At 41.8% G+C, this 17535-nt stretch overlaps 1 protein-coding gene across 1 annotated transcript in view; it reads left to right on the forward strand.

Moving 5' to 3' along the window:
- Positions 1–17535, forward strand: part of ACOXL (acyl-CoA oxidase like) — a 372543-nt gene that overhangs the window by 188162 nt on the left and 166846 nt on the right. The window contains 1 exon segment of the mRNA XM_089922788.1: positions 10954–11107. Coding sequence (XP_089778914.1) covers positions 10954–11107 — 154 coding nt within the window.

A 17535-nucleotide genomic window follows, 5' to 3' on the forward strand; every position in this document is an offset into this window, starting at 1 on the left:
TTAAGTAAAATCACAGGCCAGCATTGCAAAGAAATCTTACCAGATCTCTGCTAAGAGAGTCTCATGATTCTTTTTTTTCTTAGCTGATTTATTTCTTCTTTACCACCCATTTTTACCCTGGGGAACATCTAGGGGAGTGTGTGTGTGTGTGTGTGTGTGTGTGTGTGTGTGTGTGTGTGTGTGTGTGTCTATGGTTAGGGAGGTCGGAGGGGAATCATATATACATTTTTTTAAATGACCAGGCCTGGGATTCTCTGAGCATCCTCGTATTGCAGCCACAGCCCAGGGCATGGGTGACTATATTCTAGCATAGATTTAGAATGTTATTAACTTCCTCAGGGCACTGATATGCACATTACTTATAATGAAAAGAGAGTGGTATTTAGGGCTGGAGAACCCTAGGTTTGAATCCTAGCTCTGTCCTAACATAAGTGAGACCTTGACTTAGGTATGCAACCTCAGTTGAGCCTCAGTTTTCCCATCTGCAAAGTGGGGGTATGATTTCCTATTTCATACAGTCGTTGTGAGGATCAAGTCAGATGATAAATGCAGAAGCTCTTTGTTTATAGTAGTTGCTTCATACGATTAGGTTTCTTTTCATCCAAGTGCGATTAAACACATGGTGGTTTCCACGTTTTGTCAATTTGCCCAGCTCAACGGCTTCAGTTCTGAGGTTGCATGGTCTTTCCTGTTTGCTGTAACATGAGGCCCAATGCAACATCTTTTGCATGCGCAGGATTTATTGAGGAAACAAGGATGTTTAGACATTATAAGATTATTCTGTAGATGGAAGATGGTAAATACCTTGAGCCAGAATTGATCTTTGCCATTCAGAAAAGGAAAGACAAGCCACAGAACGGGAGGAAATATTTGTAATATGTATATCTGACAATGGGGTATTATCCAGAGTATGTAAAGAACACTAAAAATAAAATTCAACTAAAAATAAGATGGGTAAGCCACTAGAACATGGGCAAAAGATTTGAATAGGTACTTAACAAAAGAAGATTGTATGGTCAGACAGTAGACACATGAAAAGATGTTCTTTGATCATTAGTTATCCAGGAAATGCACATTCAAACCATGAGGATTTCCATGACATATCCACTAGAGTGACTAAAATTAAAAGGACTGCAAAGATGGCTTGTTGGCGGGCACGTGGAACAACTAGGACTCCCATACACTGCTGGTGGGAGTGTAAAATTGTACAACCACTTTGGAAAATTGTTTGCCAGTTTCTTAAAAAGTTAAAAATACCTCTTCCATATGACCCAGTTACTTCACTCCTACATATTTACTCAAGACGAATGAAGACATATGTCTCCTCTAAGATTTTTACATGAATTTTCATAGCAGCTTTATTTGTAATAGCTTCAAACTGGAAACAACAAAAATGTTCAACAACAAGTGAATGCACAAATGAAATGTAATCTATGCATTGCATAGAATGGAATTCTAGTCAGCAATAAAAAGAAACAGCTACCAATACGTTGCTCAGTATGGATGGATGAATCTCAAGACAATATGCTCATTGAAAGAAGCAAGACATAACATACACTGTATAATCGCATTTGCATAAAATGCAAACTAATCCATTCTGACAAAGATTGATCAGTGGTTGTCTGAAGATGGGGGTGGAGGAAGGGATGGTTTGCAAAAAGGGATGAGGAATTTTCTGAAAATCGTTAGAAATATTCTGTAGCTTGATTGTGGTGGTGTTCTCAAGGGTGCATAGAGTTGCCAAAACTCTCTACATGGTGCACTTTGAATAATGAAGTCTGTTGGGAATAAATCAATCCTCAGTAATGTTGATAAGGAAAAAAGATAAATTGTTAGTTTAAAGCAAAAATAGCAATAAAATTTATAACATGTAGAATATATTTTTGTCTCAACAGTGACATCATGGATGGCAGAATGAAAAGGAATTATATATTGTTGTAAGGTTCTTATATTATCCTTGACGTGGTATAACAGTATTTGAGGGGAAAATGTGGTCAGTTAAAGATGCATGTTTTAGGCCACAGAAAAATTGCTGGAAAAAAAATTAGTAACACAGTTTAAAATCCAGCAATGCAATACTAAAGATTATTCAATTAAACAAGAGAAGACAGGAGCACAGGGAAAAGAACATATGGGATAAATAGGGGAAAAATTGCAAGATAATAGTTTAAAACTCAATCGCATTAATAATTACACTGAGTGTAAATGATTTAAACACTCCTATTTTCAAATTGTTAGATATGATAAATTAAGACTGAACTAGATGCTGTCTACAAGAAACCCACTTAAAATTAAAGACAAAGCGGTTGAAAGTATGGGAATAAACAATTTATACCTGCAAACATTAACCATAAAAGAGTTGGAGTGGCTATACTAATATTAGATAGACTTCAGAAGAAGGAATATTACCAGAGATATAGAGGATCACTTCATAATGATAAAGCAGTCTACTCATCAAGAAGACATAACAATCTAAATGTGTATGGATTCCACGAAATAGCATCAAAATACATGAAGCAAAAATGGAAAGTACTGAAAGGAAAAATTAACAGATCCTAACTTATAGTTACAGACATCAGTCCTTTTCTCTGAGAAATTGATATAATAAACAGACAGAAGACCAGTAATGATGTAAATCATATGAACAACATTACTAACAAACTTGACGTAATGACATTTATTGAAAACTCTACCCAGCAAGAGCAGAATACACATTCTTTTTTTTTTTTAACATCTTTATTGGAGTGTAATTGCTTTACAATGTCATGTTAGTTTCTGCTGTTTAACAAAGTGAATCAGCTATATGTATACATATACCCCCATATCCCTTCCCTCTTGTGTCTCCCTCCCTCCCTCCCTATCCTACCTCTCTAGGAGGTCACAAAGCACCGAGCTGATCTCCCTGTGCTGTGCGGCTGCTTCCCACTAGCTATCTATGTTCCATTTGGTAGTGTACAGATGTCAATGCCACTCTCTCACTTTGTCTCAGCTTACCCTTCCCCCTCCCCGTGTCCTCAAATCCATTCTCTACGTCTGCGTCTTTATTCTTGTCCTGCCCCTAGGTACTTAAGAAACTTTTTTTTTTAGATTCCATATATATGTGTTAGTATATGGTATTTGTTTTTCCCTTTCTGACTTACTTCACTCTGTATGACAGACTCTAGGTCCATCCACCTCATTACAAATAGCTCAATTTCGTTTCTTTTTATGGCTGAGTAATATTCCATTGCATATATGTGCCACATCTTCTTTATCCATTCATCTGTCGATGGAAACTTAGGTTGCTTCCATGTCCTGGCTATTGTAACTAGAGCTGCAATGAACATTGTGGTACATGACTCTTTTTGAATTATGGTTTTCTCAGGGTATTTACCCAAGAGTGGGATTGCTGGGTCGTATGGTAGTTCTATTTTTAGTTTTTAAGGAACCTCCATACTGTTCTCCATAGTGGCTGTATCAATTTACATTCCCACCAACAGTGCAAGAGTGTTCCCTTTTCTCCACACCCTCTCCAGCATTGATTGTTTCTAGATTTTTTGATGATGGCCATTCTGATTGGTGTCAGAATATCTCATTGTAGTTTTGATTTGCATTTCTCTAAAGATTAATGATGCTGAGTATTCTTTCATGTGTTTGTTGGCGATCTGTATATCTTCTATGGAGAAATGTCTGTTTAGGTCTTCTGCCCATTTTTGGATTGGGTTGTTTGTTTTTTTTGATATTGAGCTGCATGAGCTGCTTGTAAATTTCGGAGATTAATCCTTTGTCAGTTGCTTCATTTGCAAATATTTTCTCCCATTCTGAGTGTTGTCTTTTCATCTTGTTTATGGTTTCCCTTGCTGTGCAAAAGCTTTTAAGTTTCATTAGGTCCCATTTGTTTATTTTTGTTTTTATTTCCATTTCTCTAGGATGTGGGTCAAAAAGGATCTTGCTGTGATTTATGTCATAGAGTGTTCTGCCTATGTTTTCTTCTAAGAGTTTGATAGTGTCTGGCCTTACATTGAGGTCTTTAATCCATTTTGAGTTTATTTTTGTGTATGGTGTTAGGGAGTGTTCTAATTTCACTCTTTTACATGTAGCTGTCCAGTTTTCCCAGCACCACTTATTGAAGAGGCTGTCTTTCTCTATTGTATATTCTTGCCTCCTTTATCAAAGATAAGGTGACGATATGTGCATGAGTTTATGTCTGGGCTTTCTATCCTGTTCCATTAATCTATATTTCTGTTTTCATGCTAGTACCATATTGTCTTGATTACTGTAGCTTTGTAGTATAGTCTGAAGTCAGAGAGCCTGATTCCTCCAGCTCCGTTTTTCGTTCTCAAGATTGCTTTGGCTATTCGGGGTCTTTTGTGTTTCCATACAGATTGGGAATTTTTTTGTTCTAGTTCTCTGAAAAATGCCATTGGTAGTTTGATAGGGATTGCATTGAATCTGTAGATCACTTTGGGTAGTATAGTCATTTTCACAGTGTTGATTCTTCCAATCCAAGAACACGATATATCTCTCCATCTGTTTGTATCATCGTTAATTTCTTTCATCAGTGTCTTATAATTTTCTGCATAGAGGACTTTTGTCTCTTTAGGTGGGTTTATTCCTAGATATTTTATTCTTTTTGTTGCAATGGTAAATGGGAGTGTTTTCTTAATTTCACTTTCATATTTTTCATCATTAGTGTATAGGAATGCAAGAGATTTTTCTCCATTTTATATCCTGCTACTTTACCAAATTCATTGATTATCTCTAGTAGTTTTCTGGTAGCATCTTTAGGATTCTTTATGTATAGTATCATGTCATCTGCAAACAGTGACAGCGCTACTTCTTTTTTTCTGATTTGGATTCCTTTTATTTCTTTTTCTTCTCTGATTGCTGTGGCTAAACCTTCCAAAACTGTGTTGAATAATAGTGGTGAGATTGGGCAACCTTGTCTTGTTCCTGATCTTAGTGGAAATGGTTTCAGTTTTTCACCATTGAGGACGATGTTGCCTGCGGGTTCGTCATATATGGCCTTTATTATGTTGAGGTAAGTTCCCTCTATGCCTACTTTCTGGAGGGTTTTTATCATAAATCGGTGTTGAATTTTGTCACAAGCTTTCTCTGCATCTACTGAGATGATCATATGGTTTTTCTCCTTCAAGTTGCTAATATGGTGTATCACATTGATTGATTTGCGTATATTGAAGAATCCTTGCATTCCTGGGATAAACCCCACTTGATCATGGTGTATGATCCTTTTAATGTGCTGTTGGATTCTGTTGGCTAGTATTTTGTTGAGGAGCGTTTGCATCTATGTTCACCACTGATATTGGCCTGTAGTTTTCTTTCTTTGTGACCTCTTTGTCTGGTTTTGGTATCAGGGACATGGTGGCCTCGTAGAATGAGTTTCGGAGTGTTCCTTCCTCTGCTATATTTTGGAAGAGTTTGAGAAGGATAGGTGTTAGCTCTTCTCTAAATGATAGAATTCGCCTGTGAAGCCATCTGGCCCTGGGCTTTTGTTTGTTGGAAGATTTTTAATAACAGTTTCAATTTCAGTGCCTGTGATTGGTCTGTTCATATTTTCTATTTCTTCCTGGTTCAGTCTCAGAAGGTTGTGCATTTCTAAGAATTTGTCCATTTCTTCCAGGGTGTCCATTTTATTGGTATAGAGTTGCTTGCAGTAATCTCTCACGATCCTTTGTATTTCTGCAATGTCAGTCATTACTTCTTCTTCATTTCTAATTCTATTGATTTGAGTCATCTCCCTTTTTTTCTTGACTAGTCTGGCTAATGGTTTATCAATTTTGTTTATCTTCTCAAAGGACCAGCTTTTAGTTTATTGATCTTTGCTATCGTTTCCTTCATTTCTTTTTCATTTATTTGTGATCTGATCTTTATGATTTCTTTCCTTCTGCTAACTTTGGTGTTTTTGTTCTCCTTTCTGTAATTGCTTTAGGTGTAAGGTCAGGTTGTTTATTTGAGATGTTGCTTGTTTCTTAAGGTAGGATTGTATTGCTATAAACTTCCCTCTTAGAACTGCTTTTGCTGCATTCCATAGGTGTTGGGGCATCGTGTTTTCATTGTCATTTGTTTCTAGGTATGTTTTGATTTCCTCTTTGATTTCTTCAGTGATCTCTTCATTATTAAGTAGTGTATTGTTTAGCCTCCATGTGTTTGTATTTTTTACAGAGTTTTTCCTGTAATTGATATCTAGTCTCATAGCATTGTGGTCAGAAAGGATACTTGATAAGATTTCAATTTTCTTAAATTTACCAAGGCTTGATTTGTGACCCAAGATATGATCTATCCTGGAGAATGTTCCATGAGCACTTGAGAAGAAAGTGTATTCCGTTGCTTTTTGATGGAATATCCTTTAAATATCAATTAAGTCCATCTTTTTTAATGTATCATTTAAAGCTTGTGTTTCCTTATTTATTTTCACTTTGGATGTCCTGTCCATTGGTGAAAGTCAGGTGTTAAAGTCCCCTACTATGAATGTGTTGCTGTTGATTTCCCTTTTTATGGCTGTTACTATTTGCCTTATGTATTGAGTTGCTCCTATGTTGGGTGCATAAATATTTACAATTGTTATATCTTCTTGGATTGACCCCTTGTTCATTATGTAGTGTCCTTCTTTGTCTCTTGTAATAGTCTTTATTTTAAAATCTATTTTGTCTGATATGAGAATTGCTACTCCAGCTTTCTTTTGATTTCCATTTGCTTGGAATATCTTTTTCCATCCCCTTACTTTCAGTCTGTATGTGTCCCTAGGTCTGAAGTGGGTCTCTTGTAGACAGCGTATATATGGGTCTTGTTATTGTATCCATTCAGCCAGTCTATGTCTTTTGGTTGGAGCATTTAATCCAATTACACTTAAGGTAGTTATTGATATGTATGTTCCTATTACCATTTTCTTAATTGTTTTGTGTTTGTTATTGCAGGTCTTTTCCTTCTCTTGTGTTTCATGCCTAGAGAAGTTCCTTTAGCATTTGTTGTAAAGCTGGTTTGGTGGTGCTGAATTCTCTTGGCTTTTGCTTGTCTGTAAGGTTTTAATTTCTCTGTCAAATCTGAATGAGATCCTTTTTGGGTAGAATAATCTTGGTTGTAGGTTTTTCCCCTTTACCAGTTTAAATATGTCCTGCCACTCTGTCCTGGCTTGCAGGGCTTCTGCTGAAAGATCAGCTGTTAACCTTATGGGGATTCCCTTGTGTGTTATTTGTTGTTGTTCCCTTGCTGCTTTTAATGTTTTTTCTTTGTATTTAATTTTTGATAGTTTGATTAATATGTGTCTTGGCGTGTTTCTCCTTGGATTTATCCTGTATGGGACTTTCTGTGCTTCCTGGTCTTGATTAAATATATCCTTTCCCAGATTAGGGAGGTTTTCAACTATAATCTCTTCAAATGTTTTCTCAGTCCCTTTCTTTTTCTCTTCTTCTTCTGGGACCCTTGTAATTCGAATCTTGGTGCGTTTAATGTTGTCCCAGAGGTCTCTGAGACTGTCCTGAGTTCTTTTCATTCTTTTTTCTTTATTCTGCTCTGCAGTAGTTATTTCCACTATTTTATCTTCCACGTCACTTATCCGTTCTTCTGCCTCAGTTATTCTGCTATTAATCCCTTCTAGAGAATGTTTAATTTCGTTTATTGTGTTGTTCATCACTGTTAGTTTGCTATTTAGTTCTTCTAGGTCCTGGTTAAACATTTGTTTTATTTTCTCCATTCTATTTCCAAGATTTTGGATCATCTTTACTATCATTATTCTGACTTTTTCAGGTAGACTGCCTATTTTTTCTTCATTTGTTAGGTCTGGTGGGTTTTTACCTTGCTCCTTCATCTGCTATGTGTTTCTCTGTCTTCTCATTTTGCTTATCTTACTGTGTTTGGGGTCTCCTTTTTGCAGGCTGCACGTTCATAGTTCCTATTGTTTTTGGTGTCTGCCCCCAGTGGCTAGGGTTGGTTCAGTGGGTTGTGTAGGCTTCCTGGTGGAGGGGCCTAGTGCCTGTGTTCTGGTGGATGAGGCTGGATCCTGTCTTTCTGGTGGGCAGGTCCATGTCTGGTGGTGTGTTTTGGGGTGTCTGTGGACTTATTATGATTTTACGCAGCCTGTCTGCTAATGAGTGGGGTTGTGTTCCTGTCTTGCTAGTTGTTTGGCATAGGGTGTCCAGCACTGTAGCTTTCTGGTCATTGAGTGGAGCTGGGGCTTGGCATTGAGATGGAGATCTCTGGGAGATTTTCGCCGTTTGATATTACGTGGAGCTGGGAGGTCTCTTGTGGATCAATGTTCTGAACTTGGCTCTCCCACCTCAGAGGCACAGCCCTGATGCCTGGCTGAAGCACCAAGAGCCTGTCATCCACATGGCTCAGAATAAAAGGCAGAAATAAAGAAAGAAAGAACGAGAGAGAGAGAGAGGGAGGGAGGGAGGGAGGGAGAGGGAGAGAGACAGAGACAGAGACAGAGAGACAGAGAGACAGAGAAAGAAAGGAAGAAAAAATAAAATAAAAGTTGTTAAAATAAAAAATAATTATTTAAAAAATTTAAAAAGTAAAGAAAAAGAAAGAAAGGAGGAAAGAAGAGAGCAACCAAACCAAAAAACAAATCCACCAATGATAAGAAGTGCTAAAAACTATAGTATAAAAAAGAAGTAAGAAAAACGGACTGATAGAACTGTTGGACAAATGGTAAAAGCAAAACTATACAGAGAAAATCTCACACAGGAGCATACACATACACACTCACAAAAAGAGAAAAAGGGAAAAAAATATATATATCGTTGCCCCCAAAGTCCACCTCCTCAATTTGGGATGATTCGTTGTCTGTTCAGGTACTCCACAGATGCAGGTACATCAGGTTGATTGCGGAGATTTAATCCGCTGCTTCTGAGGCTGCTGGGGGAGATTTCCCTTTCTCTTCTTTGTTCTCACAGCTCCCAGGGGCTCAGCTTTGGATTTGGCCCCGCCTCTGCGTGTAGGTCGCTTGAGGGCGTCTGTTCTTCGCTCAGACAGGACGGGGTTAAAGGAGCTGCTGATTCGGGGGCTCTGGATCACTCAGGCCGGGGAGAGGGAGGGGCACGGAGTGCGGGGCGGGCCTGCGGCGGCAGAGGCCAGCGGGACGTTGCACCAGCTTGAGTCGCGCTGTGCGTTCTCCGGGGGAAGTTGCCCCTGGATCCCGGGACCCTGGCAATTGGTGGGCTGCACAGGCTCCCCGGAAGGGGGGTGTGGAGAGTGACCTGTGGTGGCACACAGGCTTCTCAGTGGCGGCAGCAGCAGCCTTAGCGTCTCATGCCCGTCTCTGGGGTCCGCGCTTTTAGCCGCGGCTCACGCCCGTCTCTGGAGCTCCTTTAAGCGGTGCTCTTAATTCGCTCTCCTCGTGCACCAGGAAACAAAGAGGGAAGAAAAAGTCTCTTGCCTCTTCGGCAGCTCCAGACTTTTTCCCAGGCTCCCTCCTGGGTAGCCGTGGTGCACTAACCCCTTCAGGCTGTGTTCACGCCGCCAACCCCAGTCCTCTCCCGGCGCTCCATCCGAAACCGAAACCTGAAACCCGAGCCTCAGCTCCCAGCCCCGCCCGCCCCGGCGAGTGAGCAAACAAGCCTCTCGGGCTGGTGAGTGCTGGTCGGCACCGATCCTCTGTGCGGGAATCTCTCCGCTTTGCCCTCCGCACCCCTGTTGCTGTGCTCTCCTCTGTGGCACCGAAGCTCCCCCCTCCGCCTCCCGCAGTCTCCGCCCGCGAAGGGGCTTCCTAGTGTGTGGAAACCTTTCCTCCTTCACAGCTCCCTCCCACTGGTGCAGGTCCCATCCCTATTCTTTGTCTCTGTTTTTTCTTTTTTCTTTTGCCCTACCCAAGTACGTGGGGAGTTTCTTGCCTTTTGGGAGGTCTGAGGTCTACTGCCAGCGTTCTGTAGGTGTTCTGTACGAGTTGTTCCACGTGTAGATGTATTTCTGTTGTATTTGTGAGGAGGAAGGTGATCTCCGCGTCTTACTCCTCTGCCATCTTGAAGCTCCCCAGAATACACATTCTTTTGAAGTGCACATAGAACATTTATCAAGACAGACCGTGTGGATTTATAATGATTGAAATCATACAAAATATGTTCTCTGATTAGAATGAAATTAAATTAAGAATAAATAACAGAAAAATATCTGGAATAATCTTTACATATTAGGAAACTAAAGAACACACATAATTCATAGGTCAAAGAAGAAATCACAGGGAAATTAGAAAATATTTAGAATAAAATGAAAATGAAATACAACATATCAAAGTTTGTGGTAAGCAACTAATGCAGTGCTCAGAGAAAAACGTATACCTTTAAATGCTTACATTAGAAAAGAAGAAAAGGCTAAAGCCAGTGGTGTAAATTTCTAGTTTAAGAAGCTAGAAAAAGAGGAACAAGTTAAGCACAAAGAAAGTAGCGTGAATAATAAAAATGAGAGCAGAAATCAATGAAATAAGAAATGGTCAAAGAATGGAAAAAAAATAATTAAGCCCAAAACTGTTTTTTTCTTTCAATAAATAAAATTGAAAGATCTTTAGCTAGAATGATCCAGAAAAAGACACAAATTATCAGTATCTAGAATAAAAGAGAAGGCATCACTATAGATCCTACAGACAATGAAAGGATAAATAAAATCAAATATCATTGTTATTATTGTTATTGATGTAATGTCAATGTAATGCCAATATATTTGACAACATATGAAATTGACAAATTTCTTGAAAGATACATAGTACCAAAAGTGGCACAGAAAGACACAGAAAACCTGAATAGCTTTGTCTGGCATTACTGGTGAAATCAACCAAATATGTAAGAAAAGAAAACATACTGATTTTACACAAACTCTTTCAGAAAAGAAAAGGGAAAATGAATTTTAGGAGCACCCCGAAACCAAAACCCAGACAAAGACATTATGAGAGCAATATCCCTTTATGAGCACATGTGCTGGGGGCACTACTGCATCCATCACAGGTCTCTGATTGTCTCGCAGGTATGCCGGCATCCTTCTGGACGAGGACATTTTCCGAGGTTAGGAGCTTGTCAGCAGTCGCCCGCTGCAGGTGCTGCTGGCGGGTCTGAAGGCCTACAGTACCTGGGAGAACATCGGCTGCCTGCAGGACTGCCGAGAGTGCACTGGAGGCTTGGTGAGCCCCCGCGGGCCCCCAGTCCTGCCGGGTCTGCGTAGTTACACGTGTGGGGGCTGACCGTGTGGCCAGTGGGATTTGGAACCAGGTGGAATTCCCCCCTGCCCTTGTGACCCTGGATGCATTACTTAATTTTGTCACCTGTGCATGTCCACCTTCTTGGATGCTGCGAGGACTGATGCAGACCATGCTTGTAAAATGCTTGGCCCGTGGAGGCCCGCGGTAAATGTCATGAAACTTGGTGGTGGTGGTTGTTGAGAGTATAGGAAAGGGCCAGTGGGGGTCAGATGATCAAAGCTCTGCTCCAGTGTTTAAATCCCTTGGGGAGAAGGCAGGAGTGACCCCAGGGGTTTCTACCCTGGGAAGGAGGCAAATGGGGATATGCCAACCATTTAGAGAGTGTATAGAGTGTCCCCAGCCCAAGCCTCAGACCATATTGAGCAGTGAGGGGTGTGAGGTATGAGAAACCCCAGTATGAATCTTTGCAGAGTCGAGGGCAGTCTGAGGACAGCTGGGATCTGTGCTCTATTCCTCTACAATCCTGAGAGTGGAGGTGCCTGCGGGATGCAGGATGCCAGAGTCTCTGCATCCCTGTGGGAGCCCAGCGCTGGTCAGAAAGGGGACCCAAGTGGGGTCTCTGAGGACAGGATGTGGGGGATGTGTGGTTGTGGACCTGTGACTCGGTGGCATTGCACGGCTGCAGACATCAGCTCTGATGGCATCTGAGGTTCAGCCCCAGATGACAGCGCTGTGTGGGTGACCCCCAGGGACCACACTGCCTCATCGTCCTGTGGGCCAGAAGCAGGCCCTGCAGGAAGAGCAGGGAGGAGGGAGCCCCTCTTGGGCCTTGGGCCTGAATTCCATCTTGAACTTGACTGAGTATTTGCCTAACAACAGCAACTCTGAACCTGAAGGGGAGGCTGAAGAATTTTAGCCTCAGTGAGAAGGGGTCAAGGGCAAGTCCAGGGTGGTTGTAGAGAATAAAAGGGGAGGATGCGTTTCTGGAGAGCCCGGCCTCAGAGCAGCAGACTCGGGGTCCATGGAGGGGCGAGGAGGGGCTGGGCCTTCACCACCGGCAGAGCCCAAGGTTTCTCCCACATGAACGGTGAGGATGGGACTGGGAGCCTCCTGAGTCCTTTCATCTGAGAGTCACCGTGCTCACTTCTCTCACGGTGGCTGAGTAAGGGTGTGCACGTGGCGAAGGGGACCTTGGTTGGTCAGACGTGCGTACTGTGTCTGTGATGGTGGGGGACATGTTTGCTTTTCCAGTGGGAATGATGTCGGGTCTGCCTGGAAAAGAAGGAGAATAGGGAATGAAGTGACAGCTGGCGCTGGGGCACAGCTGGACCGGGAGTATAGGTCCTCTGAGGCAGCTGGGGTGATGGCTTATAATGACCTTAAGTGACCTGACACGTGTGAGGCCCCTGCGAAGGGGCTGGTTTCCATCCATCCAGTGGCCCTGCCTGCTCATGCCCTCCTTCGTTGCCAAGCACCGACCGGCAGTGCAGAAATGACCCCTTCACCCACCATATTATGGAAAAGAACCTGACCGTGGAGGGCTGCTCTTCCAGGCTGGATGCCAGGCCTGTAATCCCACCGGGCACTGCTGCCTCATGAGGCTTTGCTTCCCAGGAGCTCCTCAGCAATGGATGCAGAGGGCCCTGATTTCCATTTCTGTTCCTTCCCTTCTCCTCTCCACCCCCATATCCACCCAACACCTAGCCCAAGGCTATTTGTAGAGACATAAATATTTGTTGAAAGAAAAGCATGAGCATCTTCTAATTGTTCTAAGTTATATTTACAAACACCACATCTTGTGCAGGCAGGAGGTCTCCAGGAGTGAAGTGTGAATGTCTGGGAGCTCCCGAGATGGTACTGAAAACCACCTCTTTCATGGCCCGTAGGTCTAAGTAGGTCTTGCTTCAAAAAAATGTATTTCAACACACATTTGCTGGGTTTGAAGCCAGCAGCCCTGGGTATGACCACAGGAAAGTTTTTCCCTTCTCTATGCCTCATTTTCCCCATATATAAAATGAGGATAAACTCTCCTTTGTAGTGGTTGTGAGGGTTAAGTTATGCAAAATGATGATCATAAAATGCTTCATAGATGAACCCAGGAAGCAGCAGCTGACATCTTTATGGTGTGCTTACCCTGGGGATTTGGAGAAAAAAAAAATACCACATGGTCTGTTCTGCTTGCCATCGTAAAGATGGATACAGAACCCAGACTGGTATGGCAGGTCCTATGCAGCAGCTGGGGCTGGGAGGGCTCAGTGACATCTGGAGGGGGGCGGGGGGCAGTCCTTGAGCAGTGTCATTTTAGCAATTTAGAGGATGAACGAGAGGCTTCGAGATGGGGGTCTGAGGACCTGCTGGATAAAGGGATACCTGCACACAGGTGAAGGTGTGGGAGTGTGTGGCGCATCTAGGGACACTGGGACAGGCATGGGCTGGGTTCAGGTGAAGGTGCAAGGGAGGAATGGCAACTTTATTCAGAAAGCCAGCAGACCAAGAAGATGGTGGACTTGTGTCCCAAAGAACCATCTTACCTGAGTTAGAATTCAGGCTTCTTTTATACTAAAATGGGAGGGGGTGTGGTTAGTTGTTGCAAACTTCTTGGGGTCAGAATCCTTTGTTCTTGCAGCTGTCCTTGTAGGTCAGGTCACGAAGTTCCTGTAAACCTTCCACAAGACAAATGTTATTCTCTGTTCTGCAACTTCTTATCTCTTATTTGAGTGGGAAAGTGTTATACCTTTAAAGGTCAGAGCCTTGCGAATGGGCTATCCTGTATATTTTCAGGCTGTAAGCAACGTTCTTAACTTGTAGCAAAAGCAATAGAATACAAAGGTTAAAGTGAAAGAACAGATCCAATATGGAGTCAGATTTGTTCTTCCCTATTGCAAAAGGGCAGGGACCAAGTCTTTGATCACCACAGCCCTACTTCTGACTATAGTGGGGAGTATCAGTAAGCAGCTGTTGACTGACTAAACAGACTGAATGATAGACTGATAGACAGACTGATGTCCATCAGACAGATGGACTGATGGACAGATGGACTGACTAAATAAATGACTGCCCTGTGCCTCCATTTTTCTTTCTTACCCTTAGAAGTTAAGATTAATCCACAAAGCTTGGCCCCTTTGGTCTTTCCTTGCTTCATTATTACTTTTTACCTTGAATATTTTATTTAAACATCTGACTCTATTGTTAAGTATTTGGAGACAAAGAACACGGGCATTGCCTTGAGGCTATTCATGTGCAGAAGCTGGCTCTAAAGCCTGTACGAGAGTAGTTTAGGAAACAGGGACTTGAGAAGAGGGCTGGGATGGAAAATCATTGTACAGTTTATCAAGATATGACTAATCTGGCACCTAATTTTTGCCTCTACTTTAAACACACACCCTGTTTAAATCCCGTTTCTCTGGACTGCTAACTTTCATGTTTGTTACTATTGCCTGAAGTGAGCAATGTCTGTGGAAGGCAGCTTCTTTGCCAAGGAAAGCATATTTGAAATCACATTTCTTGTATTATTTTCACCAATTACAGAAGTGGTGATATCCATCGCAGAAATTCTTGAAACTACAAAGACACAAAGAAGAAAGTAAATAAATCCCACAATTATACTTTCCCAGGGATGATTGCTATCATTTGCACCATATTCGTTCTATGCATTGTGTACATATGTGTTTAAAATTTTATAACCTCTCCTTTTCATCTATGAGCTGATATGGATACCCCTTCCGATCAGTTCTTTGCAGTGAAGTTTTGACGGCTGGTACCATTTATCATGTAGATGCACCATACTTTATTCAACTAATTCTTTAGTGTATGTCAAATTTTTCTTTATTACAAATGACACTATAGACAACATTTTAGTAGCAAACTTTTTTCCCACATACCTGTGATTATTTCCTTGAGATCAATTATTTAAATGATATTTGTATTGTCACCAAAGGTTATACTAGTTCCCACTTCTGCCAGGAGTTGAACACAGAATCTTAATAGTTGCAGGACTACTGGCTTTCAAATTCTTTTGACCGTGACCTATAGAAAAGGGTACACTTTCAGTACCACCCCATATTTACAAACACATATACACAAAATTGAAAAGATAAATTTTATGAAACAGTACTCATCTCACTATTGTGATCCAGTGCTCTAGTATTTTCTTTTAAATTTATGTCATTTTAAGAAAAGCTAGTCATGATGCATTAAGCTAATTTCATGACCTGCTAGTGGGTCATAGCCTGTAATTTTCACAACGCAGCCTGGACTCACAGATCAAAAAAGGACCTTGCTATATAGAGTTGAGAGCTGCACCTCAGCAGAGTGTGTCCACAGTGATAAAAAGAAGCTGGGCTTTCAGGGGGAAATATTTTCTAGCTCAGTCTGTGGGGTGGCTTCTGCTAAGACCCAAATCTGATAATTCCGTTTTCACCAGAACACTACTAATTTGGCCCTTTAGGATTTAAGATTATGTATCTGGAAGTGGGAAAGAGATAAAGGCCTTTAAATATCTCCTAAGCACAGACACTAATAGAAAATGATCAGTTCTTGCTGGCTGCTGTCTCATCTTGGATCTGAGGGGAAGACTCATTGAACAGCAGCCTCCAGCGTTTGGACCAGGCGAGAGTTCACAATCCCAGCATTGCTGCTCTTAATCTGTTCCATGGAAACTTTTGGATTCTGAGAGTTTTTCTCTTCATAAATCAGTGTTTCCACAGCACTTGGTGGTCGATTTGAATAGCATCATCACTGTGTGTCAGGAAGTCATGAGAAAGTCTTAGGTTGGCTGTTTCTACAAGAGCCTTGGCAATCACTGCCTTCCCTGAATGTTGCAGAAGTAGCCCTTAGCAGTGAAGTGGATATATACACAGAGTACAAACAGAAGTGAACTTTGGAATTGAACTATATTTCCGTCTTTTAACTCCTTTGTTTCCCAGCCTAAATATTTTCTAACTCTCTCTACCTTTTCAGCGAAGTCTGTCACGTTTTGTGCATAAAGCCTGGGATCAATGAGATTTCATGCAAAACAAGAAAATTTTTTCCAAAATCAGATTCTCAGAGGAACGCTGGTTGGAACTTTCATAATTCATGTTCATGCAGTCACTCCGTTGCCTTAATGACTGTTGGTTAAGAGTCATTGTTAAGTGTTTCTAAGTTCTTTCTACGTGTGGAGCAGTGTACTAGGTACATATTCCCTGTCTTGAGGACCAGGACATGTGAGGGGTGCACACTGTACACCGCATGCAACTGGGAGGCCCCAAGGTTTCAGTCAAATGAGCATTAGTGGACTTTTGTTTCTGACAAAGTTGGAGTAACAGACAAGCAGATATACCCTCCTGACTGAAACAGCTTAAAAAATGGACAATATGTATGAACTAAACAGTTGGCGAGATGCTGGACGTCAGGCAGTGAGGGACAGTGATCTCTGAGAGAGAGGAAATCAACCAGATGAGCCCTACAGTTGCCCCTGTTTACTGCCGTGCAGGTGTTTCCATGCCACGCCTCACGAGGGGAAACCAAGGCAGAGCCCATGGAGCTGAGAGTCCAGGGAGACCCACACATCTAGAATTCACAGGATAAAGAACCAGACAGAGAACTCAGAGACCTACAGCCAGTCCCCTGCGATCATTCCGTTGACACTGGCTATTGCATAAGTGTGAGGAAACCACTCGAGGCTGCAGAAAGGATCACCCGAAAGGATTAGAGGGAACAGGGACTTCCCTGATGGCACAATGGTTAAGAATCCACCTGCCAATGCAGGGGACATGGGTTCAAGCCCTGGTCTGGGAAGATCCCACATGCTGCGGAGCAGCTAAGCCTGTGCACCACAACTACTGCGCACCGAAACTACTGAGCCCGTGAACCGCATCTACTGAAGCCTGGGTGCTCTAGAGCCCATGCTCCGCAAGAGAAGCCACAGCAATGAGAAGCCTGCACACTGCAAGGAAGAGTAGCCCCCTGCTCACTGCAACTAGAGAAAGCCCACACAGCAACAAAGACCCAATGCAGCCAAAAATAAATAAATAAATAAATGAAATTTATTAAAAAAAAAAAAAAGATTAGAGGGAACAGTATCCGGTGCTCACACGGGGCTGGGAATAGTACATTTTCCCACCAGCCAGTCTGGAATACCTTAAGACTCACAAATGAGAAAAAAAGAAATGTTATGTATAAAAGACCAAAGGTAAGGATGACAGATTTCTCATTGGAAAAAATGCAAGCAAGAAAACGTTGGAGCAACATTTTTAAAGTACTAAAAAGAAAAATAATCTAAAGCTCTATACTCAGCAAAACTATGTTTCCAAAAAAAAGAAGGCATAATAAAGACATTTTCAGACCTGCAAAAGTTGAGGGGACTTATCACCAACAGGCTTTTACTATAAGAAATATTAAAGGAAATTCTTCATGCAGAAGGAAAATAA

This window comes from Delphinapterus leucas, chromosome 13, assembly GCF_059928025.1.
Source record: "Delphinapterus leucas isolate spDelLeu-1000000601 "Yukka" chromosome 13, BTC_Dleu_Yukka2, whole genome shotgun sequence".
NCBI lineage: Eukaryota > Metazoa > Chordata > Mammalia > Artiodactyla > Monodontidae > Delphinapterus > Delphinapterus leucas.